At 48.0% G+C, this 27,507-nt stretch overlaps 2 protein-coding genes across 2 annotated transcripts in view; one reads left to right on the top strand and one right to left on the bottom strand.

Annotated features, from left to right (window-relative positions):
- Nucleotides 1–478: 478 nt before the first annotated feature.
- ASCL1 (achaete-scute family bHLH transcription factor 1) lies at nucleotides 479–1,215 on the bottom strand (the record flags this gene model as incomplete). The annotated part of the gene is made up of 1 exon (XM_084267363.1): nucleotides 479–1,215. Exon 1 carries the CDS (start codon nucleotides 1,127–1,129, stop codon nucleotides 479–481), a length of 651 nt encoding a protein of 216 aa, XP_084123489.1. The 5' UTR covers nucleotides 1,130–1,215.
- Nucleotides 1,216–10,548: 9,333 nt separating this feature from the next.
- PAH (phenylalanine hydroxylase) overlaps nucleotides 10,549–27,507 on the top strand; it is a gene marked incomplete at its 5' end in the record, with an annotated part of 36,032 nt that continues 19,073 nt past the window's right edge. Inside the window, 3 exons of the mRNA XM_084270872.1 lie at nucleotides 10,549–10,590; nucleotides 14,803–14,910; nucleotides 24,998–25,181. Coding sequence (XP_084126998.1) covers nucleotides 10,549–10,590; nucleotides 14,803–14,910; nucleotides 24,998–25,181 — 334 coding nt within the window. The remainder of the gene's footprint in view (nucleotides 10,591–14,802; nucleotides 14,911–24,997; nucleotides 25,182–27,507) is intronic.

Raw genomic sequence — 27,507 nt, forward strand, 5'->3', positions numbered from 1 at the left:
CTCCGCCGGGGCGCAGTCCGGGGCGGTGCGACGGAGTGCAAAGGCCGACCGGGCTCCGGGGCTGGGGGCGGCCGCCTCGACCGCCCCCGCGGCGCGCAGCGCTGTGCCCGCCCGCCGAGAGACGTGCCCGCACCGCCCTCCGACGGCGGGGGAGAGGGAAACGCAACAGGTTCTTTTTCTGGGTGGATTTTTGTCTGTCTTTCTGTGTGATATATATATATATATATATTTCCCTTTTGCAACTGTCCTGTAACAATAAAAGAGAGAGGAGATCAGAGCCGCGCCGGGACCACCGCACCGCAGCGAGTAAGTACCGCGGGACGCGCGGCGTCCGTCTGCGGGGGCACCCCAGCTGCGCCCCCTCCCCAGCGGCTGCACCCCCCGCCGCCCCGCGTTCCCCCTCCCCGGCCTCCCTCCGCCCCGCGGCGCCCCGGCCCTCCGCGGGCGCGCACCCACCTGCCGCGGTGTCCGCCGGAGCTCAGAACCAGCTGGTGAAGTCGAGCAGCTCCTGCTCCTCGGGGCTGAGCGGGTCGTAGGAGCCCTCGTCAGAGGAGTAGGAGGAGACGGGGGAGCCCGCCATGGAGTTCATGTCGTGGGAGTAGCTGGGCGAGATGGTGGGCGAGAGGACGCCGGCCTGGAAGGCGGCGCTGACGGCGTCGTGCTCGTCGAGCAGCTGCTGCAGGGCGCGGATGTACTCGACGGCGGAGCGCAGCGTCTCCACTTTGCTCATCTTCTTGTTGGCGGCGCCGTTGGGGACGTGCTCCCGCAGGGTGGCGAAGCCCAGGTTCACCAGCTTCACCCGGTTGCGCTCCCGCTCGTTGCGCCGCGCCACGGCCGCCGGCTGCTGCTGCGGCAGGCTGTACCCGAAGCCGCTGAAGTTGAGCCGCCGCTTGCAGCGCATCAGCTCCGGCGAGGCCGAGCGCTGCCGCTTGGCGGCCCGCGGCGCGGAGGGCTTGCCGCCCGGCGAGGGCTGCCCGCCCGCCGGGCTCAGCTGTGGCGGCGGCGCCCCCGGCGGCGGCCCCGGCGGGGCGGCGGCGGCGGCCACCGCCGCGGCGAAGAAGCACGCCGGCTGGAGGAAGGGCGGCTGTCCGGCGCCGCTGGCCATCCTGGCGGGGCTGCCGCTGGCCATGGGCGCAGGGGCGTCCTGCGAGGTGGGGGCGCCCGAGCGGCGGCCGGTCCCCGGTCCCCCCCCACCAACCAAGGAAAAAAATTTAAAAAGTGGGGGAAAAAAACCCGAAACCCAATTTGAGGCGTTGGATTAAAAAAGAAAAATTAAATATGAGACGGGCGACGGAGGGCAAGGGGAAAGGGGAAGCGGCGACCAAAAGGAGCGGGCGGCGGAGCCGGGCGGGCGGGCGGCCGGGGATGGCGGGCGGCTCTGCCCGCCCCCCTCCCTCTCGCCCTCCGTGCGGCGGCCGCGGGGAGGCTCGTGGCGCTCGCGTGTGCGCAGGCTGCTTTGCAAAGCCCCTTTTGCAAAAAAGTGGCTGGGGATTGTGTCTCTTATAAGGGGCGGACGGGGCTCGCCCCCCCCTCCTCTCCTACACACACACACACACGCTACGCCCGCGCCCCCCCGCGCTCACACACACACACACACACACACACTGCACCTTGCGCCTTCCACGCTCCCCGGCTTTGCCGGCCGCGGACCGCGGAGCGCCGCCGCCTTTGCAGCGCGGGGGGGTGGGGGGCGCGCACACACACACACACACACACACACACACATACGCACCCCCCACCCCCTCCGCGGTCCCCGGCGCACACGCGCTGGCCGCCGCACGGCCCCGCCTCCCCCCGCCCCCCTCCGCCGCCCCCCGGTGCCCGCTCCCCCGCCCCCGCCCCGCCGCCCCCACCCCTCGCGGGTTTGTTGTTGCAAGTGCGTGCGCCCGGCGCGTGCCGCGCTCCCGGCCCTGAGCAAACACCCGCGCCGGGGCGCCGCGCGGGGCGGCGGCGGCGGCGGGCGCGGCCCGGCGGGGCGGGAGGAGGCGCGCGTGGGCCGCCGCGGGGAGGGGGGCGAAAGGGGGACTGTGGGGGAGCAGAGTCGCGGGTACGGGGGGGACACACACGCACAGGCGAGAGGGAAAGGGGGGAGCCCTGCCCGGGGAGGGAGTGCCCGAGTGCCGTTTGTTGCCGTGTCCTCCCGCTCCCCGACGAAGTGGGGTGCCCGCCGAGGCGCTGCTGCGACGGGATGGGGGCTTAGGGTGGGGGTGGCTCCCGCGGGGAGCCAGGGTACGGGCAGGTGCGGACAGCCCCTGGAGGCGCGGGGCACCCTCTGCTCCGGCTGCTGCCGGGACGTTGCAGCGGGCTGGGGGCGTCCTTAGCGGCACCTGCCAGGGTTTGGAGGGGAGGACCGCCGTGCCTACAGGGCTAGCACGGAGGCGTCCCGTGGCGTGGGCAGGCAGGCCGGTGCATGCCCGCCGGTGAAGCGTCCTTGCCAGCGCCGGGACGCCGCGTGTGCGCAGGTAGCCGAGAAGGGAAACTTCTCCGTGTGCGGGACCGCGAAAGGGCGGGTTGGTCCTTCTCCCTTTGGAAGCACCGGGATGCCCGGTGCCGCTTCTGCGCTCAGTGAGTGCTGCGAGCGATGAGCTTCGGGAGTGTCCGCGACCCGCCGCCCGGGCCCGAGCCGCGTGTGCTCGGCGCTACTCGCGCTCCGCGGGCGGCCTGACGGCTCTATTAGCTCGCGACGACGGCGGGTGAAGCCGTGCGGGTGTCAGGAGGAGCGCTGCTCGGAGCCTGCCTGGAGAGAAGGGACCACCCCACCGTAGGTGCATCCAGAGTGGCCGGTACCTGTAGAGTCTGAGTGCCGCGGTACTGCCGGTTTGTCTTGGAGGACGGGTAAAGTTTGTGTGAGCTAAGCAGAGCATGCAGAGGGAGAGTCAGCTCTCCCTTTGCTGCCAGAGCTCGTGTCCCAGGTCACGCTGTCCGCTTGCTGGTCTCGGGGAACTCTCCGAGCCCCTGTTGCCTTCCACGGCACCCCACAAAGTGCCTTTCCAAACAGTGATGGCATTTGCCTGTACTTGGGGAGTCAGGGTGAATCTGGCCTGCGCAGGAGAAGTTACTCCTGCTGCCAGGTGAAGTCTCACTTGTGGCTTGTGGAAAAGCAGCGCTGAGGTGCTGAGGGCTTAGTGGTCACACTGACCCTTGGCACGGTGCGTATGTGGGCAACCTGAGAGACATGGCCAGGCTCAGCACCAGGGAATGCTGGTAGACCTGCTGTTGGCACTAGCAGCAGTGAGGACCGTCCTTCCCTACCCTCATGCCTTTCACGTATCCACGTATCCGTGCAAGCTTTAACACGTTCTGCCTTCAACTCTGTCCATCTCTGTGACTCTCTGCCCTGAAAACTCAGAGCTGTGTTTCTCTAGCACCCAAAAAAAGCAAAGCAATGGTATGACAGTCGGTGAGATTATGGCTCTAAGAAGGCCCTGACACAGACTTCATCAAGGCTTTCATCCCTGATGCTCACACCAGCCCTGAAGCAGGGAAGGAGGGGACCTGCGTAGTCCCTCTTCAGGTTTCAGGGGAAATGAGTGTAAAAAATAAGCCCTGCTCTGCTGGTGGCCTCAACTGCAGCAGCCTCAAGCTGTAGGCATTTCTTCTCCGATCCCTGACCCTGGCCAGACACATGAGTTTAAACAGTGATAAGCAGCAGCGTCGCATGGCAGAAATGTAGTGTGCACCTGTTAAATAGTCTTTTAGCATTTTTTAACATGGCAGCTTTTAATACACCTGTATGTTGAAAAAGGTGAAGTACCTCTGTCTGGCCTGACCTCTATCCAATCTATTTCAGGACCCTCTACACCAGTCATTGGGTTTCTTTCTGATTTTTAGCCTACTGTCTCACTGCATGTGAAACGTATTCAATGATTTTATTCTCTCTCGGGCAGGACAGGCAGACCTGAGCAGGACTTTTAAAAAATCATATAGGGAGCCTTCCCTTTTCAGTTCCAAGTCTTCTGGATAGTTTGTTTGATGTTGCTTGTCTGACATCAGAATTCTCTGCACTGGAAATAGTTGTTGCATCATCAGCTCTGTGTTGTGACATCACCGGAGGGAGAGAACAGTAATGAACGAGCCCTGCGATTTGCATCCCAGTGCTTTGGGGAGCAGCAAGAGAAATATCAAAGTAATTGCAGCTCTGTAAACTATATACGTATGTACAGAGTAATCCTCCTGCCGCAGCCCACTACCAGAACTGGCCTGGAAACACCATGTAGGGAAATTCCTGCCCTTTTGCCCCAAAATGGCAGAATAAGAGTGGCGTTTCTGGGTCCCTCCTTCTCTAGTCTCAAAGGGCTCTTAGGCAAAAGACTAGAGTCTCAGAGGTCACCAAGTGTAACTTGCATGTAATTTTCTTCCCTGGTGTGGCTCTGTCCCTGCTCAGCTCCCCTGAGCCCAGGATGAGGAGGGAGAGCAGAGCCTTTTCCTCCCTTTGCCCAGGACAACCCTTGCCATCCACTGCTACTGGGGACCAAACTCACCCCTCACATTGTCCAAGGTAATGCCAATCTTGCCAGCTCCCCTCTGCTCCCTGTGCAGAGTTAAGGGGTCTGGGGCTGCCAGATTTATAGATAATAAATATTGTTTCAAGGTCCCCTGCCTCCACCCTCTTGTATGCACAGTCCTGCACCTGCACTTGGAAATTCTTAATTCTAACATAATGATAAATAGCCCTTGCCCTTTTCATTGGGCTTTTTTTTCTCTTGTCTTTTTTTAAATCCCCCCCCCTTTTTTTTCTTTTTTTCCCCTTTTTTTCTTTATTTCTTCTTCTTTTTTTTTAATCTTGAACTGTCATTATTTTATAGTGGCTTTTTGTGTGCGTAAATTGTAGCCACACTCATGAGCTCTTTTGAAGTCCTTGCTTTTTTTTTTTTTTAAACTTTGGTATGCCTCTTTTTTTTTTCCTTTTTTTTCTTCCACCCCTTTTCTTTTTTAAAGGCCATTTACGTTATGATTAAATGCTGTCTTGGAAAAGCAGAACGAAAGTCGTTAATCTATATAGATCTTCAAAGAATCGATACATTCGGGACTTCTGTAGGATTTGTTACACTCCATTTTGTTACAGTAGGCAGCTCGTCTGGATTTGGGCACATGTGTTTCCCTCCCTCCCTCGCCCTCCCCCTCCCCTTTCCAGCTTCCCCCCCAAGAGTGAAAATAAAGTAAAAGGTCTTTCATGGTAAACAAAACCAGCTTATTCTCCACATAGAACACATGAATAGCTGGAAAAAAAACTTACAATAAATGGTGCATTTTTTTCTCTGCTGGGTATAGCATTCAAGATCAGTCCAGTATTCAAGAAGCAGTCCATTTTTTGCTCAGCAAGAGAGTTTAGAAAAGAAGCGTGGGGTCTATTCAAGGATCTTTTCCCCCTTCACAATTGCTGGGCTTTATGAAACCTATCTTCCATGCCTTGTCAGAGTATTTCTGGGGACCAATTAGTGCTTTGTTGCAAGGCTTCTTTGCTGAATCTTTGAGCAGCAAGAAAAAGCTCTCTTGAGTCTCCCCTTATTTTGACTATTTCAGTCATTACTCAGTGTAATAATTAATATGACAACTGGACGCTGAAGTTTGTATAGAAACACCTCGGCTGCAGGAGCGAGCGTGCAGTGGGTGGTAACAAGCTACAGATCAGACCGAGAAGCCACACACACAAGGAAGGGGGAAAAAAATAAAAAGGGAGAATAATGAATGAAAAGAAAGACAGAAAGAATAAAGATAAATAAATAGTTGGCGCAACCTGAAGAAACATAATGCAGACTTGGTAGGGGAAATAAAAAGAAAAAAGAAAGAAAGAAAAAAAAAAAAAAGAGGCAATTAGGAGGGAGGGGAGGGCGACCCCGGAGAGGTAAACTTGTTTTGAAACAGTTTCTGTGTGAATATAATTTTCAAAACTTTGGTACTTTCAGAAGGCAGGAAAGCGTTTCCCTCCCCCGCCCCCTAGGCCACTAGTTCCTTCGGATAAGTAATTTTCAAGGAGCATCTGCCTACACTTTCCCATACTTGATGAACTTTAACGTCTCTTTCTAACTGTCCCTTCACAGAAAGGAGGACTTGGAGCATTAAACCGTGTTGTGCGTGGCTGTGGCTCGCAGGGCGGGCAGAGGGTACTGCTCGGGACAGCGAGTCGTGAGTTTCTTAGCGTCGTATCGTCTACAGGGAGAATAAAGTCTCTGATCCAAATGAAGTATTAAAAATGACGTTTGACCAGGAACACTGCCGAATTCTTCTCGAAGGGCGCCTTGGGATGAACACTCATCACTTTGCAGACATTTCTTGGGCTGCCAATTAGGGCATAATAAATAATTAGAGGTTTTAAGCATATTAGATACAGCTCATGCTAATGAGCTACATCAGGTCTTGTGCTAACCTGAAGTGACAGTTTGCATATAGGGCTGTAAAAAAAAGCAGCCGCGGCAGTCGCCCCGCCCCGCTCCCCGCTGCCCCCGGTCCCAGCCCCGGGCCGCTCGCCCCTCCGCCTCTCCCGCGGGTCGCACCGGGAGGTGCCGCCCGCCGGCGCCGGGGTGCGCGGTGTCCTCGGCCCTCCGCGCCCGCGGAGCGGGGCCCTTCGCCCGCCGGCCCCGCCGGGTGGTCCCATTGTGCGGCCACGCGTCCCGCGTCTATCACAGCCCCGGGGAATAAATCATAGCTGGCTGTCCCGTCCCCTCCCTTCCTCCCAGCACTTAATTTTGAGAGCTGAATTTTGGAGGCTGGGGGTGTTCTTCCCGGCGTCTCCGCGCTGGCAGTCCCCAGGAAAGGAGGGGGGGGTGTGTGTGTGGGGGGTGTTTGGGTGATGCCTGCCGTAGTCTGGGAGGCGGACATCCCTTCCCCCCTCACACCTCCCCCCCGCCCCGTTCCCGGGGCTAGGCGGCTGGGAGAACTGGATGTCCGTCCCCGCCTCCCCTCCCTCCATCACCCCCACCCGCTCCAGGCTTTGGCGGCCGCTGCCGTGAGGACACAGTGCCACCTCCCGGCCACACCGCGCTCCGGAGGGAGCAGCGCGGGGGAAGCTCGTTAGGGACCGGATGGGGTGCTGCCAAAATACATGTAGCAGAGGGCTCTGCAGGTGTAGGGGAGCCCGGCTCTGCAAGGATGGGGGATGTGGCTGGGCGGCTTTGCAACTACAGTTCAGGCTGGCTTGCGAGGAAATGCAGCCTGGCTGGCGCGTAATGGAGGCTTGCAGTACTGGAGACATCTAGTACATGCATACACAACATTGGTAAGAGGGGAACTCTCCCCCCCCCCCCCAGCTCCCTGACATCACACACACACCCCGAGATACTGAATTTGAATTCTCATTTGGGAATTTTTCAGGAGCTTCTGGTTTCTACTAGAAAAGGCCTCTCCGTTGCTCACTTCTCCCTCAAATGGACTGGGACACCCTGAAGCAGCAGGACAGGCAGGGAGCTGCAGGCCATGGATAGTCTCAGTGTCTGTGCACAGGAAAGAACATCCCTGCCCAAAGTAGAAAACACACAGCTCCGGGGAAGACGTCACTCAGCAAATACTGGCTAAAGGCTGAGGCGGGCAAAAGCAATCTGAAATGCAGCCAAAGTCTGTGGCCCTTTGAACTTGCATCATGCTGGCCAGGGGAATGAGCCAACTTTCAGTGCAAGGAGTCCTCTTAGCTGTGACTGAGCCACACAGCCAGGAATGGATGTGTGTGTTGTGTGTGTGAGCTGTGTGTGTGTGTGAGCTCTGTGTGTGCGTGTGCACCCCTAGGTGTATGTTTCAGAGAGTGAAAAGGTGTTTTTAGATAGAGGCGATGTGGGGCATCAGTCCATATCTGCATATGGTAGGAGGCAGAGGAATTGTGTGGTGCTGCAGCAAGAGCCCAGAGCTGGACTAGTAGATCCACCACTCAGGTGCTCAGCCAGGGGCTGGGGAACCAGGCACATGGAGCATCTTGAAACCCAAGTAGCAATGCCACGGCAGGGGGGTGAACCCATGCTTGGCATGCTAGACTAAGACTTCAAAGACGACTTACCTGTCATGTCACCAAAAGCTCATGCAATTTGCATTCTGAAATTTTCCAAGGTACCCAGTACTGATGCAATTGTGTGTTCATACGGTGATGACACTGGACAGAGACACACACAACTTTGCTCCAGACAAGAGAATCTGGGAATTCCTCCTGGAAAGGAGGAACTTTGCTCCCCCCACCCTGTGCCTTTTGCTACCAGGCAACCTCTGACAGTCCGGGCTGATTAAACAGTGAACTGGTGGCAATACACTGGTGATAGTGTTATGATTATGTAGCAATAACAGTTAAGAGATAAGCTTGCAAGATAAATAGAAAACACAGGGGAAAGGAGGAGTCAAAAGAGATAATTAGGAGGATTTAGCATGAGCAGTATTTTGCATGCCAAATATTTAATTTTGCCTTGCCATTGCTGTCAATGTAGGGTGAACGGAGAGTGTAATGAGTAAGAACAGGAGAGGGAGGGATGGACAAAAGCAAAAAAACCCCCAAATAAATGCTTGAAAAAGTTGCAGAGGAGAAAAGGGATAGATCAATGATTAGTGAAAAGAGGAGGGGAAAAACAAGAGGAAAGCACAAACAACAGAAAAAGCAGTTTATGACTTTGGATGCCACAGCTGTAGGACATGCGTTCAAGTTTTTTTAAATGTATTTGATAGATATACCAGGTAGCAAGGCATTGATTGTGTAAACTAAACAAACCTACTTGCTGGAGACCGTCTTGTCTTGCACAGGGACTGCTGTAATCAGGGCCATCACCATCATCTCTTTTGTTTGATTTTTTTTTTTTTTTCAAGGTGGATTTCAGCGTCCCTGTCATGGATAGGATGGTGCCTGGTGCTGCACAAACACAGAACACAAAATGCTGTCTCCTGTAGTGATCTTGTTGGCAGAGCAGTTACAAAATAATAGTTTTTATACTGCTGGCAATTACCAAGGTTAACCTCCCTTCCCCCTACTGTCCCATCTGCCCTTGCCCCAACCTGCTGGCCCAGCAGTGTTATGTGTATATTGCATGCCCATGTGTAAGCCCATACCACAGGCTTCCTGGTCACTTCAGAAATTAATTTGCTACTCCTACGTGTAATTGTAGGAAGCACAAACAAGCAGTTCTTCTGAAAAAGGTATGTATTGGCATCCAAAGCACTGAGTTACTTCAGATGCACATTATGCAGGCAATAATTTTGATGGGCTGGATTCTCACTCCATGGTCATAGGTCCACATGGATTTGGACTGAGATCCCTGTGTTTTCCTACTGTGAGGCTGATCAGATCTAGCACCTATTGGATTTTGTAAGTACAGCTAATTCACAGCAAGTTTCTATTAGTATTTGCCAAACTGAGTTGGCGCTGGTGCTCACTGTTTCCCTCAAGGCTAAAAAAACCAGTAAAGAGATGACTCCTCTATTCCACATAATTTATCTTTATCATTAAAATATAGCAAGATTGCCTGCCCTGACACAGCTTGTCTTCGTACAGACTTCATCCTTCCATATAACAAGACATCCTTCCATATAACGTGATCCCTTCCAACTCCTTACATTCTGTGATTCTGTGATCAGTTATTCATCTGCCCTCAGGTATTGGGCTACAGAATTATCCCAACCCCTTTGGTGACTCTTCCTAAACCGAGTCTATCTTCTTTTATGCCAATCCTTTACCAGCCTTTTCTGAAATTACTCACACACCTCACCCTATTCCCACTGTAATGCTCCACAGCTGCAAGAACACATAAATCTTCTGGAGTTCTTCCGCATTCCCCTGCCCTCTAGTTCTGACCTACTGTTCCCTGCTCCTTTTCTTCCTCACCTGCTTCCCCTCCTCCGTGTCCAGAGTCATCTCACAGTGTGAAGTTCACACATCTGACTTAAGTTTCACTCTTGCTTTGTATCAGATATCTCTCTCCAATGCCTAGTGCTTGTAGCGATGTCTCCTGCTATCTGACTTCTTGGATGCAGTCCAAAATGTCCCACTAAAGGACAAATTGCCCTGTGGCTGTGCTGCACCACAGCCTTCCCTGGCGTCATGACTGTCATCCAAAGAGCAGATCCTGAAGAACATCTGATCTCTGGTCACGTGGAGTGGGGCCTGACGGGAAACCCCCCCTGAGGCTGAACATGCCTGCAGCGGTGGCAATAGATGGGGAGGGGAGGCTGAACTGAAGATGAGGGTTTGACACACGAAAATGAAAACAGCAACTGGTGTTGATCAGGAGGAGGAAAGTTGTTAATTGAAAGCACGCTGCTCTCCACATCGGTCACAGATAGAAACAACACGCTGGAGAACTTCTGTGTGCTGGGGTGGGACTCACAGGGGCTGGCTGGTGTAGAGTGGCTTGTCCATGTGTCAGTGGTGAGTGGGTGGGGGGGGGCGTGTAGGGAGAACGCCCCCTTGGCACAGTGTCCAGGGGAGGGAGTTGGAGAAGCAGGGGGGGGGAAGGGGATGGCTTTGCCTCCCTTGCTCCACTTTAAATACCTTTGCACAGAGCTCTGGCCACTGTAGTAAGGTCAGAAGGCTTCACCTGCAGCAGCGAAGGGGCCTCCCTGCGTGGGCATCACTGCCTCTGCAACATGGACGCACAGCACTGCAAAATGAACGGTGATGCTTTCCAGGTAAGCGATGGGGTCTGTGTGCTGGGTCTTTGCAGAGGGGCTGTGGCTGCCTCCCTCTGTCCCTTCCATGCTTGCAAATCTTGTTCCCTACTCTTTGAAATGCACTGTGACCTGAGATGGGGGGAAACAAGGTGCCTGTCTTGATGCTTTGCAGTGCCTGGTCTCCACCGTTCTCCCTTTCGGCAGTTGGTGTTCTTGTCTGTTGTAATTGTGCTTGCAGAGGTGCAGTGAGAAGGGAAATGAACAACACAACAGTATCCTTGCATATATGGCAAATGGAAGAAGCAGGAAAGAACAGAAGCTTAAACACAGGTCTTAAACCTGTGTGATGAAAGCAAGCGGCTGTCTTCTGTTAAAGGAAAGCAGCTGAAGTGACATGCTTTCCTGATAGAGCTATTTGTTAAATTTTGGGACTCTTACATCACTTTTCTTTTTTTGTTTACTGACTTACTTTAAACCCTTTGCTTTTGAAAATACAGGAAAGTCCTGAAGTCCATGCCTTTTGATTACAGACACTATAGCTTCTGCAAGGGCAAGTGATGTAACTTGAGGCCAGCGTGGTTAATTATTAGGACCAAATTCTGCATGTATGTGTCCTATGCAATGCTGCTGAAGCCAGAGGCAAGCTGCAGAATATATGCAAAACAGGGCTTCAGTTTCTACAAGCCTTTTTAAGAGTGGGGTAGCCAGGAAAGTGTTGATTCCTACTCTCTATGTGCTGAGGCTGAGCTCACACAATGATTCTCTAGGATCTCACTTCACTACTTTTCCAAGCTGTACATTTTTAGTTTTGCTTTCTCTTAAAGTAAATGCAGATTTGCACTGTGCTCAGGTAAACCCACCCTTGCATCTACATGTATCCTATCTTTGAGCTTGTACTAAGTCCAGGAATGGATTTTCATTTTCACCAACTGTTTCTTGCTTAATTTCCAGGGGAAAAAAAAAGGTGCTGGAAGAAAATTAGAGCTTAATTTATCCCACACTATGTTTATAAATCACATATATACATCATATAGGCAGTATTTCAGTGACAGTTAAATGATTTATTCAACTCTTAATCATAATCACAGTTGTAATAGAACAGTAGAACTATCCCAAAGCTGCAATTCCTCTCAATATATGAAATTGAAAGCCAAGAAATTAAAATCTGAATTGAGAATGCATAAACTGTGATCAGCAGTTGAAACGGTGCATAGGTACTACAAAAAGCAAGTGTGTATGTTGAGGTATATTGCCTCCAGTGTATATGTTGATGTACATTGTCTCCATTGCATATTGACCTATATCACTTTCATATATATTGATAAGAACTAGGTACCAGGAAAACAGAACCAGGAACCTCCTGCAAGGAAAGCTGTCATCTTTGTGCTTATGACCTAAGTTTCATTCAAAGAACTTCTGGTGAAATGAGTAGATATACACAGTATGTTAGTTAAATAGTTAGGCAGTAAGTTAAGCAAGTATGACCCTGTTTGGATGATTAGTGCCTACTCCTTACTGCAACCAGTCCAACTTTTGAGCACCCACATAAAGCAATTTACAAGGATGGGAAAGTGAGTGAGGACAGCTTGAGGGTGGCTGATCTCAACACATCAAGGCTAATGGCCACTGTCAATCTATCTATCCGGGTTGGAAAGAAGGTTTTTAAGGCATTGCTTGGTAACCTTATGGTATAAAGTGATCAATTGACATCAACATTATCTTGCAGATCTTAAACCTTGCATTGTATCCTCTGCAGTTGTCCAAAATGAAAATTATTCCTTTGTTATGCAGATTCAAATCAATCTGCCATAGAGTTGGTCCACAGAGCATGCCTTGGCAGGAGGATTTTAAATACATAAGTGCATGGCTTTTAAAACAGTTCCAGTGCAGACCATGAAAGACAAATTCTCAGTACGTCAGGCAGACACTGGTGTATTACAGTTCTGTCCTTAAGATCAATTTTGGTTGTGGTGGGGGAAACAGAATGGCAAAGCCATGCAAGGATGACATTTCAGATGATGGTTTTGGTTACACTAGTAATTAAAAAATTTCCAGAGTACTGACATTTGGTTTGCCTTTAGACAAGGTCTTGTCATTGTTTCCCCTCACAGTTGCTTCAAGTTTAAATAGGTTTCATTAGCCAGCAGCCACACCACTCCTGACTGTTTTCCTCTTGGTCCCCTCCCCACCAGTTAAGTGCTGGACCATCTCCCTGGCTGGCTGAGGAGCCAGGAAACACAGAGATGCTGTGGGAAGTGTCACAGTTGTGCAGATGACAGTCTTCCTTCCAAAGCATAAAACTAGCATTTGTATTACAGTTCCCACTAGAGGTTCCCCATAAAGATGGAAAATATTTGGATAATCTCTGCAACCACTGGAAATAAAGCCAGGTAGAAAAATCCGTTGGCAAACTCTGGGTATGAATTCTCAAGTTAGCGTCAGTCTCAGACATAGCCTGAAGAATCAGCAATTCTTTACTTTACAAAAGAAGGCAGTTCCTTACAACACTGCCTCAGAAAATGTAGTCCCACCAGGAACTTCATGGCTTCAGGGCAGCCATATCGATTATTAATTTGTTTGCTACAAAGACAGTCTTTATTAAGGACAATATGTAGGAACTGAGACTATGCTCTGATTAATATGTTAAATTAAGCAATACTATAATGACTACAAACTCTGCCTGAAAATGCAGATCTTCATAAAGAAAAATTGAATGGATATCTTGAGTCAAGTTTTGACCCGTGACCTGTTACATCAGAACCCATCTGTGTTGCAGATGTCTTGTGTGATCTTCCAAATACCAACCAGGGGCCATTTGCCCGAAGTCAGTAGATGTTAAAAAACCCCAACACATAAGGCATTAATGTGACTTCCTAAAGTTTGCGATGGTTGTGCATAAAATTTGCTCTGACATCAGAAAACTTAAGCGATTCTGGAAATCTCAGCAGGTACTTACCTGCCATGTCAGGTACCCAGATAATTTTGAAAATCTGGCTTCACTCCACTTTCCTGTTTCTGAAGTGGTGAAATAGATCTTCCCTATTTAACAGGGTTTTTGTGAAAAGAACCACATGTACTGAGACATACTAAGACATTCTGGTAATGAGAACCCTGAAAATAATTAAAATAAACATTCTCCTTTCTAGGGAACACTAGAAATTGCCTTTTGGAATTTGCAGAGTGGAAAATCAATAAGAGAGAGGGAACAAACATAAATGAAAACACATCTTGCCCTGACTGAGTCTTTACTCACTGTGGGATTTAGGGAAGATAAATGTTTGACCCAACATTTCCCCAGGTCTTTTTGTTTGGTTGGTTGTTTTTTGTTGCTGCTGTGTTTTTTTTAAACCACCTTCCATATCCCTCTTGTGAATACCACCTCTCCTGGAAGGTACAAGCAGAATTGAGGGAAACAGAATTGCGCTCTGTTTCTCTCAGTTCATCTACATTGCTCATCTACATCACTCTGCTTAATCCTGAGTGTTAATGAAAAGAAGGCCTAAGGGAAGGTCTTTGCACTGTAGCTGAAACCAAAGCACAGTAATGCTTCCAGTCATCCCTGAGCTTGATACACTGGAGAAGTGAAGCAAGGCAGAGATTATATTAGATTATTTTCATGTCCTTTTTGACTTCCTCACTTGTATGTGGACCCCAGTTTGAGAGAAGGGATTTGTGTCTCTACCATCATAAATCAGAGCATCCCTGGAGTTGCTCTACTTCTGACAGCAGCAGTTGCCTTGATTCCCATTTAAAGCAACTTTCTGCCCTCTTTACATAGCTGATGCTGTGCAAAAGGGAAATGGAGCGAAGAAAATGAAGAAGAGAAGTCTCCTGGGGGACTATGTAGCGGCCTTCCAAAGGTGCCTATAAGAAAGCTGGGGAAGAACTGATCACAAGGGCATGTAACAATAGGACAAGGGGTAACGGTTGTAAACTCAAAAAAGGGAGATTTACATTGGATATTATGAAAAAATTCTTCAATATGAGGGTGGTAGATCACTGACACAAGTTGCCCAGAGACATAGTGGAGGCCCCATACCTGGAGGTATTCATGGTCAAGCATGATGGGGCTCTGAGCAACCTGATCTAGTGAAGATGTCCCTGCTTACTGCAGAGGGTTGGACTAGATGACCTTTAATGTCACTTCCAAACTTACACATTCCATGATCCTATGATTGTAAGTCCTAGGGTGTATGTAAATCTTTTTTTTGTTTGTTTGTTTTCTTCTAGGAATCTATGTACATTGAAGAGTCATCAAATAAAAATGGTGTGATTTCTTTGATTTTCTCTCTGAAAGAAGAAGTTGGGGCATTGGCCAAAGTTCTGCGCACATTTGAGGTAAATATTTTCCTTTGGGAGACCTGACTGGGTCTTTACATTTTTGCATTGCAGTCACATTTGCTCATGGCATTTGTGGTCATGTTTGTGGTTCTGTGTCATTTCCATCATGGGGAAAAGGACCACATGTTTCTTTTCTGGGGTGAAAATCCCTTAAAGTCTTGGAGTGTAAGTAGTCTTTGTAAGTTAAAATTTGATTTCTGAGTATGCATGTGTGTAGAAAGGCAAATATAATGTGGATATGAGCCATGTGACTTGTAGTGCACACGTTGCATGAAATATTTCTACTAGAGGAAGCTACTATCTTCTTAACCCTTGTCCACCTCAGAAGATCTGATATAAATAAACCCACCACCTCCAATTGGTAACTCTCCAGAGTGGGTAACTATAAAACCACATCATGATGACAGCATTTTGTTCACACCAAAGGAACTTGTACAGGCTGCTTTGGAAAGCTTCTGGGGAAATAAGGAGCCATTTACCTTTCAGGACACTGTGTGCCTATTCATTCTTGCAGAAATATTTCCCAGATGTCATGGATTCTGTTTAAAAAGCACAAAATCCTTGCAATTGAGGACGGGTGTGTTGCGACACACAGAGCTGTGTACTCCATGCTCCAGAGCAAATATGCTGTTATGTTGGTTTTGTGACTTCTTTTTTGTTGTTTGCTTATTTGTTTTTAGAACATCATCATGTAATAGTTGTACCTGAAAGCAGCTCTTTCTATAGAATGCTGTAAAAAAGTTGTGGTCTGCATACTTTCCACTTGTAGTCTGAATTGACTGGGAAATGAAAGGTTTGTGTGGTATTAGTACGATTGAAATATAATTATGAGTTAAAGGCCATATTTGATTCATTAAGATGATGGGAAATTCATATAAACAACAGTAGGACTAGTCTAAATCTGTGAATTGACTGCTGTAATACAGTCCTGGAAAAGTGTCTGTGTGTTGGTGGTGTGTAGCCTGTGAGTCAATTAAGGAGGCTGCTGATATTCTCTGATTAAATACATTGCTGTCTACATTGCTGTCAGCTCTAAAGGAAAATCTGCAGGGCAGATAGTGTAGGAAAGAAAGTAGTATACACTTCTGTGACTTATATAGATATAGATGTGACTATTCTTGTCCCAAAGCAGGTACCTAAACTAGACTGAATGAGAGATGGTGGCCCTGATGGCAAATGAGGGGATGGGGCTCAGCTAAAGATGTCTGCACTGGTGGCTGTGTGGTTTTTGACCCCAACAAAGTAAATTCTTTCTGTGCAAGCTTGTGGTCTCCCCCAGCACAAAGGCTTGACAAAACACCTGGCACAGGCACTCTTGTTCTAGGTTTGCCTGCTGTTGGCAATCACAGAAGTGTAGAATCAAATGGATGAGTGGCTGGAGGAAAGGGATCTAATGGTAGAAGTCTGCTCTCCTCAGAACTGTCATCAGCTTCAGTTCCTCAGAACTGTTATCAGTGCATTCATGAGCGTTGGAGTGTGTGAAACAGAGCAGCCCTTGGGCTGCTTAGTGCAAAGGACCTCACCCTGTGTACAGCAGTGTAAGACTCATGCACATGCATGGCTGAGGTAACCTCCACCCTTTCCCACCAGGGCCACACCATGGTTTCTCAGAGACACAGACTTTGCACCATGGCATCTGCAGCAGAGATGGGGAAGGTGGTGATATGCAGGTGAAGGTTAAGGGCAGGGAGGAAAACCTTGAGAGGATGATTTCCTCTTACACTCCTTTCCTGCTTAATAAAATCAACTGTGAGATGCAGGTTAGCTACAGGAGTTAGTTCAAAGAATCTGAAACTGAACCCCAGTTCAGAGAATCTTGGTGGGATCCCCTAGGCAGCGAGACCCCTCACCTTGTCCACAGGGTTTCTGTGCTCTCCCAGGGAAACACAGTGGGTCTGTCTCCAAGGGGCAGCACAGGGATGAGAGGTGGGGATGGCTGCTCTGGTTGTTGTTGAAAAGGAAAAACACAAAATACGATGAGAGTGTTCCCTGGAGAGGACTCAGCACGGTATCTGTTTACCCCTTCTGAGGACCAAACCTCGCACAGCCGCTCATGCTGATGGCCACGTGTGGCATGTTTGGAGCCCATCTGATTCCTGGTGAGGCTGGGGGCTGCCCAGACTGCCTGGGTCTCTCTGGGCACTTGCATGAGAACATAGGCAGAGAGGACAGCTCAACCTCCCAGCTCGTGCTTGAGAGTAATTACGGGACAGTGCCTCCAGCACTGGCTTTGAGGATTTTCCTTTTCTCTAGCCAACCTATAAAACTACTCTGGGACACGAAAAAGGGAGGAAAAGGATTAAGAAAGCTGTAAATATGAAAGTCTTGAAAATAAATCCTCTCTTAAGACAGGGAAGAAAGCAGGGAAACAAGATCCAGACTGAGCACACAGGGAATTGAGTGGCTACCTAAACAAAGGAGAGATCTCGTGGTGCCATCAGCAGCTAGGCTGCCTTTCTGTAAAGGAGGTGTCTGTGCCCCTGGGGAGCTTCCTTCTTTCCTTGGTTTAAGAGCCAGAAAAAAAATCTGTTCCTCTTAGAAGCCTGTTCAGATACTCTTGTGTCCTGGCCCAGGATGCAGGAGCACTTTGTCACTCCCAGGTTCACATCCCACCCATGTCCTATTTCTGTGCATGGCCAGACATTAGTCCCCACCACAGCTTGATCTCCATGGGGAGCAAGAGCCCAAAGGGAGCTGCGCTGCGTTCATACATAACCGGAGGTCCAGGACTGCTGGCTCATCAAGCACCATGGCTGTTCCCCAGTCCAGACATAATCTTTACTTGCCCAGGAGGAAAACCTCCTAGGGAAGGAGGTGATATCCAAACACAGCCCAGAGGAACTGGGTAAGCCCCCACTGTGGGCCAGGATGGACTGAAGGTAGGGAAGCCTCCTATCCAGGTAGATGAAGGTACAAGGCCAGTGACCACAGAGACAATGCCTAAGGCACAGAATTACATCTTGTAACAGAGACACCAGTTTTAAGAGAATTCGATTGTGTTTTGAGGAAACATTAACATTTGTCCTACTCAAACACCCTTCAGGGTTTCTCATCCACTTGACAGTGCCTCATACTCTCATGTTTGTTTTTTTTTCCACTCAAAACCCCAAACTCTTGTTTTCTTGCTTTTCCTATGTAGCTTGAAGGGTTTTCTCCCTGAGGAATGTTCTCTATGGACTCAGCTCCTTATGTCTGCTGGCTTTATGTCCAAGATGTACTTGGTTATATCCCCTTTTTTCTTATGTTTACTCTTGATTCCTATTCTCTCTAATCATTTCAGTGTTGGGCCAACACACGCTGTTCAAAAAGACCAAGTAGTCTGTATGGAAGAAGGGTTTGTCCTGTCCTCAGAAGGCACATATTTAATGAAAGATTATATAGCTTTTGAATCTGAAAGCATTTCTGTCTTCAAAAGCAAACTAGACCATGTCTATGGATGTGTTCAACAGCTTTGGGTGGGAGGAGGGTCCTTTCCCAGGCTCACACACACAAAAAAGCACCACTTAGGAAGACCTCCCCCTGGCAAACACAAGACCTCAGCAGGCTCCTAAGCTTTTCCGACCCCCGGCTCTCGTCTCCCGTCTGCTTTGCAAATCCCTGCCTGGCTGCATGAATCTGCCCTTCCTGGACTGCTCTGTACCCAGGCTCCCTATGCTGCTGTTGACAGTACATTCCCTGCAGCCTCTTCTCCCCCTTCCCTCTGGAGACACAGCGTCCGCAGGGCCAGACTCACACTCTGACATGTGCTGTAATGTAAAATCAGCTCAATCATACCCAGCAATAAGCAAATTTTAATCCATGTTGCTTCCTCACTAGTTGTTCTGTGTGTATTCCAGGATATGCTAAAGATTCACTTTCTGCTTATCAAATCAAATCATTAGGCACATGAAAAGCCTGCATGCCCATAATCTTTTATCTGTCCTACTGTGCATACAGCTTCCTTATGGGTTCTGCTTGGGCGACACCTCTGTCCTCATTGCAGGCTTGAGGGTGGCCATAGAGACATCATAAACCTGTCAGCAGAGTCTTTAAACCAACTTTGTTTTAACAGGAAATGCTGTATATTAAGGCGCTGCATGGTGCAGCCATATGCTGTTTATTTGTCCCACGCTATTACAGAAAATGCTAACTAGGAAGGCAAAACTCAAATAAATACCTTAGTCTGAGACAAACTATCACACATAAGCAGAATACCAAACTTAAAATCAGGAAGGCAGAATAGTCATTGTGGAGTTACATTTCTTTTTTGATTCACTGGATAAATAAAAAAAAGGCTAGAGTATGAGTACAGGTCGAAAAAAGACTGGTTTATTATCAAAACTGAAATGGCAAGGCAGAGAATTTTTGGTTAAACCAAATGTTACACTAGAAGGGTATGTTTATTTTTCTCTGTAGTGATAAAAGTCTATTGAAGTTCAGATCATGTATTTAAACAACAACAAAGTTCACTCTGAAAGGGAGAAAAAGTTGCCTCCCCTCGAAGACTGCATTTCATAAGTTAAAGTAATATTTAGAAAATATCAGAGCTAAACAATTAGATATGCAAAAAGGATTGCACTCAAACTGAAATGTTTCCACATGAATTTGTGAATACATTAATCTCCTCTTCAGTTCTTTTCCTGTAGGATATACAGGTAGTAGAAGACATGCCAGCTGCAGTATGTGGCAAACATTGGGTTAGAATATATTACAAGTTTGCCTAACCCATTCTTGGAGAGGAGCCTTCCATTTTCTCTTCACTGATACATCCTTGCCAAACACAGAGAAGGACTTCAGTACAAGATCCATCTGTCAGTGATGTTACACTGTGTAGGGCTCAAGCTCAAAAGCAGCCCCAGTGATTTTCACTGAGTAGTAATGCTGCTCTTGGACCAAGTTACTGTTCTGTGGGAGGACTAGATGAGAGTAACAGGCTGCACTAAATGAGACCCCGCACTTTCAGAGCCAACAAAAATGACTGTTCTCTTTTTTCTATTTCTGTTTTGGAGCTTACTTTATTCAATAGAAAGTCCAAAGTGACTGTTATCTCTTTGTCCCTTGGGAAGGTATTGGCTCTGCAGTGTTCTGGATTGTTTCCAAACCAGGAGAAGCAAGCATGACCCCATTTGGCCAGAAGGTGTGTTGGAGGTATCTGTAGTGATAGGTGAACAAGCCAGGCATGCCCCTAGCAACAGACTTGTTTTTCAGCACAGTATGCATACGCACCGCTGCAATCATTTTATTACACTTGAACACTCCAAATCCGTGTCCTCGGTCTGAGCTCTCCTCTTTCTAGGCCCAGGAGAGCAGGCCCCCTGATCTAGTAAAACAACACGAGTTCAAAGAGAGGAGTGCCCTCTTGCTAGGTGTTTGTGCTGTGCTGTGCATTCTCATGTCTGTGCTCTACATGTTTTGTGGCTAGACTGTGCTGAACGCCTCATAACAAACTTCAGGGCTGGAGCAGAAGTGCTGAGGCATGAGCACCAGTAGCTCCAGGGCAGGCTGCCACCTCTGCCTCTGTGAGCTTGTCATGCAAGCAATATCCTGGCAGATGTGAGGGAGAAGGTGGGGAAGCACTGTCTTCAGCTGAGAAGGCAGTTGAACCAGACAATGGGAAACCATTGCTGCAACTTCCTAACTCCCCTAATCTGTGAAAATTAGGCACTGAGTTTCTACTTGTGCTTCTGAAAGTGTTTGCCTTCAGGAAGCCTTGAACCAGCCTGTGGCAAGGGTTAAAAAAAATTAAAAGTATCATTTTTGGTATCAGGAAAGTGCAAGTAAACCCTTATTTTTGGAGAGTTCACCCGAATTCTCACTGAATGTTGATTAGCGGCACCATAGAGCTGCTGCTGATTCTTCATCTGGTAACAATGTGGAATCTCCTGATGAGGCCAAACTTGCTTAATGACAAGTCATGAAAACAGGCTTCAGACAGATTTCACAGCTGTGCTTAGTTTTAGCAGCCATGTACAGGAGCACTAAGTAATGTGTAAACAGGACTGCCATGGGAAGCAGTAGCCCATAATATTCCGAGAAAGGATCCATCTCCACTGAAAGCTTCCCCATGTAGCTGTGAAAACACAACTTTTCTTTTCCAATGATCAGGCCATTAAACTCTGAGGGTGTGGTGAAGCTCTCTTGGCAGTGACCTCTGCAAGACTGCTGGCATAGTGTAATAATAGCATAGTTTTATCCCTCTAGTATGGGGCAGTTCCAGCCCTGGAGATGCTTGGTCAGGATGGCATAGCTGGAATAAGCTGGGGAAGGTGCCAGGAGCAGCTTCATGGCCTCTGAGAGGTTGCTGAAGCTGAGATCCAGCAGTGTGGGGTATGGCAGGGAGATGGGCAATCTCCCCCCTGCATCCACCATTTCTTCTGGTGTGAATTGATATCTCTATCGCTAATCCCTGTTATTCAAAAATCATGACTTACACAGACTTATTTTGAAGTTGAGTTTTGGGCTCCGAGAACACATCTTGGCACTTCTTTGTATAATGGGGAGTGATAGAGATACAATTAACTTGGATATTAAAATAATAAAAGCTGAGATAGTTCACCTTTGGAGCAGAGGTTTTAAGAAAACCAAGAAATCTGGAGTGAATTCTGCTAACTTCAAGACATCTGGCAGTACTGTACCCCTGTGATCTCTATTAAGTGTTACACTTAATTCTACCCTTAATCCTCAAGGCAAAATCTGTTCTGAATTGTTAATACTTGCTAAAAAGTGTATTAAAAATGGCCTAATACACTGCTTTGAAATAAATGCAAAATGAAGAGCTACCTCTCCTCTACCAACACAGAAGCACTCCAGCAGGTACGTAGTTGTGTGATTGGATGTGTCCATGTAGGACAACCTCTGTGCTGGTCATAAAGATGAGAACTACAGAAGCACCAACCTTGATGGGGTGAGTTCAGCAAAGTCATGTTGAATACCAAGCCATGGGCTAAAACAGGAAAGGCAGAAGAGACTAGTGTAAATAGTTACTTAGGGTATCAATCCAGCCTCGAAGTGTAACAGCCCAGATCTTCCAAAACCAGTTAAGTTAGGAATTAGTTTCCATCAACAAAAAATAGCTCAGAAATCATGAAGCCCTGTGAAATAAATGCAGGCCTTTTTATTAGCTACCTTTTGAGGGCATATATTTTCAAGATTTTCAATCTTACTTTTAAAAAAAAAAAAGCAGATTGAAAACTTTGAAATAAAAAACTAAACAACCCCCCAAATTCTCCTTTCTCAGGTAACTACTTGTCTCCAGAAGATGGAGATTTAAATAAATCATCAACTACTATGAGAAACCCCATGCAGTCACAAGATTTGGCAATACTGAGGATGCATTTTGAACAATGTGCAACTATGAAGATTAAACACTAGATGGAGCAGTTGGACTAGAATGAAAATGAGATTTCTAAAGCAACTCTAGTAACAGAGCCATTGTAAATATTTTGAAATTGGGGACTTAGTAGCAAGGCACAGGGTATGAGAGCATATTTTTACAGGAGCACCAGTTCAGGGAGCTGGATCTGTGCTGTTGAATTCTTGCTTTGAAAACAGTGACCAGAGAGGTTCCTGCTTCAGCTTCTCTGCTGTGAGGTCCCAAAGCCTTGGTGCAAAGACATAGCAGGTTGGCTTTCACATTGCTGAGCAGGATATACCACAGCTGAGCTGAGCTGTAGGTAGCTTGTTGCTTCATTCCCAACCCCTTCATAATTCCCTCCATTTTGTGGGCACCACTGTTGGTGCAGCTGCTCACTAGGGCAGGTCGGAAAGCTGGCACAGAGGAAAATCACCTGGCCAAAAAAACCCTCAAGGATGAAAGGATATGGTTGAGGTACTCACATGATCTCTCAAACAGCTCTGCTATCTCCAGATGAGGGATGCTGAGGCAGGGATAGACGTTTGTGGCTGGGTGGGGGAAAGAGAGGATAATGTCTAACAGCGTCTCTTAAGATGTAGAAAGCCAGTCAGGGCCAGGGACCCCGTTACCCTGTGAATCTACACTGAGACTGAATATGACTTGTGAACACATCAGTGCAAGGTAAAAGTAAAGCAGTGACCCAGAATGCCTGAGCTGGGCCTTTCAGAGGGAAAGGTTTTATATCTGCTCTCCACCTATGCAGAGCAGCTAAACTGCCCCAGGCCCTGGGTGCCAGCCCCATGTTGTCACACTGCGCTCCATGGTGCAGCCGTAGAGAAGGCGCTGGCAGCCCCCTGTGTCTGTCAAAAGCTTTCCAGCCCCCAGCCATCTCAACTTCCAGCTCTGTGCCGCCTCACCAAGCAGAGGATACAATGTGTCATCTGTTTGTGAAATGGGGCTGTGGAGGCCTAAAGCAAATTGTCCTCAGGGCCCAGGACAGTGGCGGCCATTCTCTCCTGTAGCCGGCCTGCGAGGACAGAGTCTTTCAAGAGCAGCAGTTGGTGAATGCGCTTTTGACCTTTTCAACTTATTGTATTGGTATCAAGCCAAACAATTTAAGTTCATCTGTAGCGTGCGACACTCAGGAAACAGAGGAATGACATGCATGCTGTTTCCTACTGAGTAATAAACTGCCTTTTGTGGTGGAGTGAATGGCGCCTTTGCCACTGATGGCCAGATGCCCCCCTGCACTGTGCAAGCACTGAGAGGAGCAAAGAAAACCTTAAAGCGCCTGAGAAGCTCAAACTAGAGGGAGGTACAGAAAAAAAGCTGCCCTCTTTCTTCCCTGTAGGTCACAAATAGATCCTTGCAATGTTTCTTCCTGGATGAAATCCTGACCCCACTACAGCAGGGGGGTTGACACTGACACCAGCAGGGCCATCATTTCAACCCATGTAGCTTGGGGTCTTCTTAAACCTGAAAGCACAAACCAGCAGCTTCTCCAGGGCTGCCGAGCACTGTGTGTCAGTCCCTCTGACTCTTCTGGGTTGATATTCAAGCCCAAATTTTCTCCAGGCCCTTGTCTATTCTTCTCAGAGGATAGAAGCCCAGATCTGGTGGTGGCTGTGGCTCCAGTCTGGTAAAATCAGCACCAACTGAAATCTATTTAAAAGTCTTTTCTTACAAAAAAAAAAAAAAAGAAAGAAAATAAAAAAGGTAATATTTTCATATTGAAATTTGAGCAAAACATTTGAGTTCTGGTAAGTTGAAATAGATTTTCCTGGACTTGTGTTTAAGGGACTGGAAAAAATAGGATCTTTAGCTACTTGTTGCTTTGCATATTGATATGGCATTGTGTTTTGAGGTCAGGTACCCACTGACCATACTCATGATCTCTTTCTTCAGAGCTAGGAGTCACTGCTGCTGGTCAGTGAAGATATTTGCTGAGGCAGAATTTGAATTTCCATGCTAAAGAAAAGACTCCGGTCAAAACCCGACTAGACACAGTTCTGAGCAATCTGCTTCAGCGGACCCTGCCTGAGCAGACTGTTGGGCTAGATGATCTCCAGAGACCCTGTTGAACTTCAGCAACTCTGAAATTCTGTGACTTTGTGATTTAAAACACCCATATTTTTATTTGAAAAAACCTGGGCTGCCTTTTTGATGCAAGACCATGTTTCCCATTGGATCTCTGCCTAACACCTGCTCACAGCCCTGGAAACTCTGCAGGTGGCTTTGCAGGTGACTGCAGTGGCTTGGCAGAAGCGTATCTCATATGGTGCCCAGCTGCTTGCTTTTTCAATCTGAGATGCTCATAAACACAGCATTCACTTTCTCATAAGAGGGCTCTCTACAGGGCAATGCCTTCTTCCCATGTTGATACTGAGGAAATATTCTTGCCCCCACAAACAAGCTCCTATCATGTACCTGCAATTCTGGAGGCACCATTTACAATAAAAAGCCTGTTTACAATTTGTATCCTGCTTCCACCTTTTTCAAGGGTTTATGTAGTGCTTAGTCTTTATGTTTGTGCTCTGCACAAGAAGAGTGAATCCCACAACCTTTTCATTCCTCCTTTTTGTCTCTCTCCCCGTTGTGAAAGTCCTCAGTCCAGTGGCCATGAGAGGCAAGTCTCTAATTTTCAATTATTTGGATTGTATAGTATGGGTTTTTGTCTAACACATGAATTTTAGCTAGTCTTTATGTCATATTTCTTCCCCTAAAACCTGTGGAAAAAAATCTCTTTCTTAGGAAAAAGATATAAACCTGACCCACATCGAGTCTCGACCTTCCCGTCTCAACAAAGATGAGTATGAATTCTTCATTAACTTGGAAGGCAAGAATGTTCCAGCTCTGGACAAGATCGTCAAGTCCTTGAGAAATGATATCGGAGCAACAGTCCATGAGCTTTCACGAACAAAGAAGAAGGACACTGGTAAGGACAGACTGACAAGGGTAATATTGACAAGGAATAATTACACCACTTACTTCAATGATTTTTTTTTTCCTGTAGCAAAGGAATTCCTCTTCATGTATGGCTGCATTTCCCTCCCTCTGCCTATTTTGCCTATGTTGTAAGCTTTTTCATATGAAGATTTTCTCTCAGTGTAAACTGCCATGCTCCACCTTTTACCACGCTCCTCTCTATGTTTCCTGGGGAATGGTGTTGTGGTGTTATGTAATCATTTGGTTGGTTGGCAGCATTCAGTCTCTTAAAAACAGCCTTGCAGCAATAGCTTGTTAGACTACCTGCAGAAGTTAACAGGGATCAAAGGATGATTGCAATTGCAGGCTGAGGGCTCAACTTAGAAATCTCTAATCAATGGTGCAGGAAGTTGTAGGTACATTGATTTTTCTGCTCCAGGTCTCTGTTGTGTTTTAGAACAGGCAGCATTTATATACACAGCTTTTGGTAAGTCATGCAGGGTGGCAACATTTGTTCTTGATGCGCACCTGTAATGTGAAGGAATAACAAAGGTGCAGGTGGGATGCAAACTACCATGTTTAACATAGGTATGTTAGTTTATCAAGCCAAATGACATATGACCTGAATTTTTGCCTACCAACCCATAGCTTTTGGACCACTGAGCACTGAAAGCCACTGCAGGGCCTGTACACCCTTAGTCTTTTCCTATTTTGTCTGTCCACATGAGAACTTAGAAGAAGAGAGACAAGGTTCTCCATGTGAGATGCACTACATCTGTCTAGTTACTGTCTGCCCTGAGTGAAAAACCCCATATAAACTCAATCACAATTTACAAGGGCAGCTCCAGCCAAATCTGCAGGTGTGTGCATGGACTTGGCTTGCAGATGGTAGATCCATTCCCCTGAGAAATCCAGGCCTTGATCTGCTTCATTTTCCCTCCCATCCCATCCTCACAATAAATCTGGGCCAGCAGAGTTAGGCCTCTACAGTGCGGTTTTGTGGAAAAATACCACCTATTGAAGACTGCTTTCACCTTCCTAAGGAAGGATGACTCCTTGGAGTCCCAAGGGAGCTCACCATGAGGGTGTCCTGGAGGCATCTACAATGCCTGTGCATGTATGTCCTGGCTGGGGGACTGCCTTATTCTGAACACTTCTCCCAGAGAGCACTCAGGTGAAAAGAAGCTGTATTTTTAACTTTTTAATGATACACAGCCGCTGTGAACCTAGTCAGACTTTGCTGTCTTACACAGTGAGTCTATTCAGAGTCAGTCCATACAGACACACTCACTGCTGACCGGTGAGCACCCTACAATTCAGATAAGGTATCTTAAAAATAGATGTAAAATTTTAATACAGAAGATGGAGATGAAAATCCTGCAAGGGGTCATGTGGACTGTCCCCTGACAAAAGGCAGGACTAGCTAAACTGCCATCTGTCCTGAGTGGTAGAGATTTCCTGGGCTCCACAATTCTGCACTGCAGGGCTGCCCTGCTCTGACCCGGTGTCTCTTTGAGAGCTGAAGACTTCTACTTGTACCTGCCTGTCTTTGACACTGGGAACACAAGATGCTCTTCCTCATTTGACTAGCCTTTTTGGTGGTTGTGAAGTGACCTGCCCAATCACAGCCTTCTCTGCTCATTTCCTGATTCTTCATAAACTTCACACAAAGTCTAGCTGCCTTCCAGATTCTCCTTATGGAGGTAGGAACTACTGGTAAAGGGCACCACAGCAACACAAAAAGTGGTAAGGAAACTGTTGCAGTGTCTCCGCCTTGGCAAATCTCTCTGGGAATTCACAAATCAACCTGGCACAACTGGATGTGCCAAGAGCCTGGCATGAAGTGGTGGCATCTTTGTGGGGCAGGAGGAGGAATTGCCCTCCTGTGGTCCTGGGCTGACACGTCCCTTTGAACACCTTGATTTATTTTCTGATTTTAGTCTCATGAACCCTGGCTGTTGGCTGCTGCAGACACATCCTTGCAGGACCCTTACACCTCTGGGCTGAGATGAGAGGTGGGGACAAAAAGTCTCGGTGGGTGGCCATGGCCCTTGCTCCCCACTGTCCCTCACACAGGTGACATTCGCCTCTCTGCTTTTTGGGATTGTGGATATCCCTCACTGCTGCTATTGAAACTGGGTAGGCTTTGCCACCAGCTTTGGTGGGAGCAGAAATAACTCTCTGCTCCTGGAAGAAATCCCAGGGACCTCAGTTGTAATTCTGCTTTCAAATAGAGAAAGATTTTATGAGTTGTCCACATTACTAATTCTCAGAGATTTTTGCTGGAGTTAAGGCTGCTCAGTACAGTGGTGGCTGCCCAGCATCCAGTCTGAGAC

Source organism: Gallinula chloropus, assembly GCF_964237585.1.
Source record: "Gallinula chloropus genome assembly, chromosome: 1".
NCBI lineage: Eukaryota > Metazoa > Chordata > Aves > Gruiformes > Rallidae > Gallinula > Gallinula chloropus.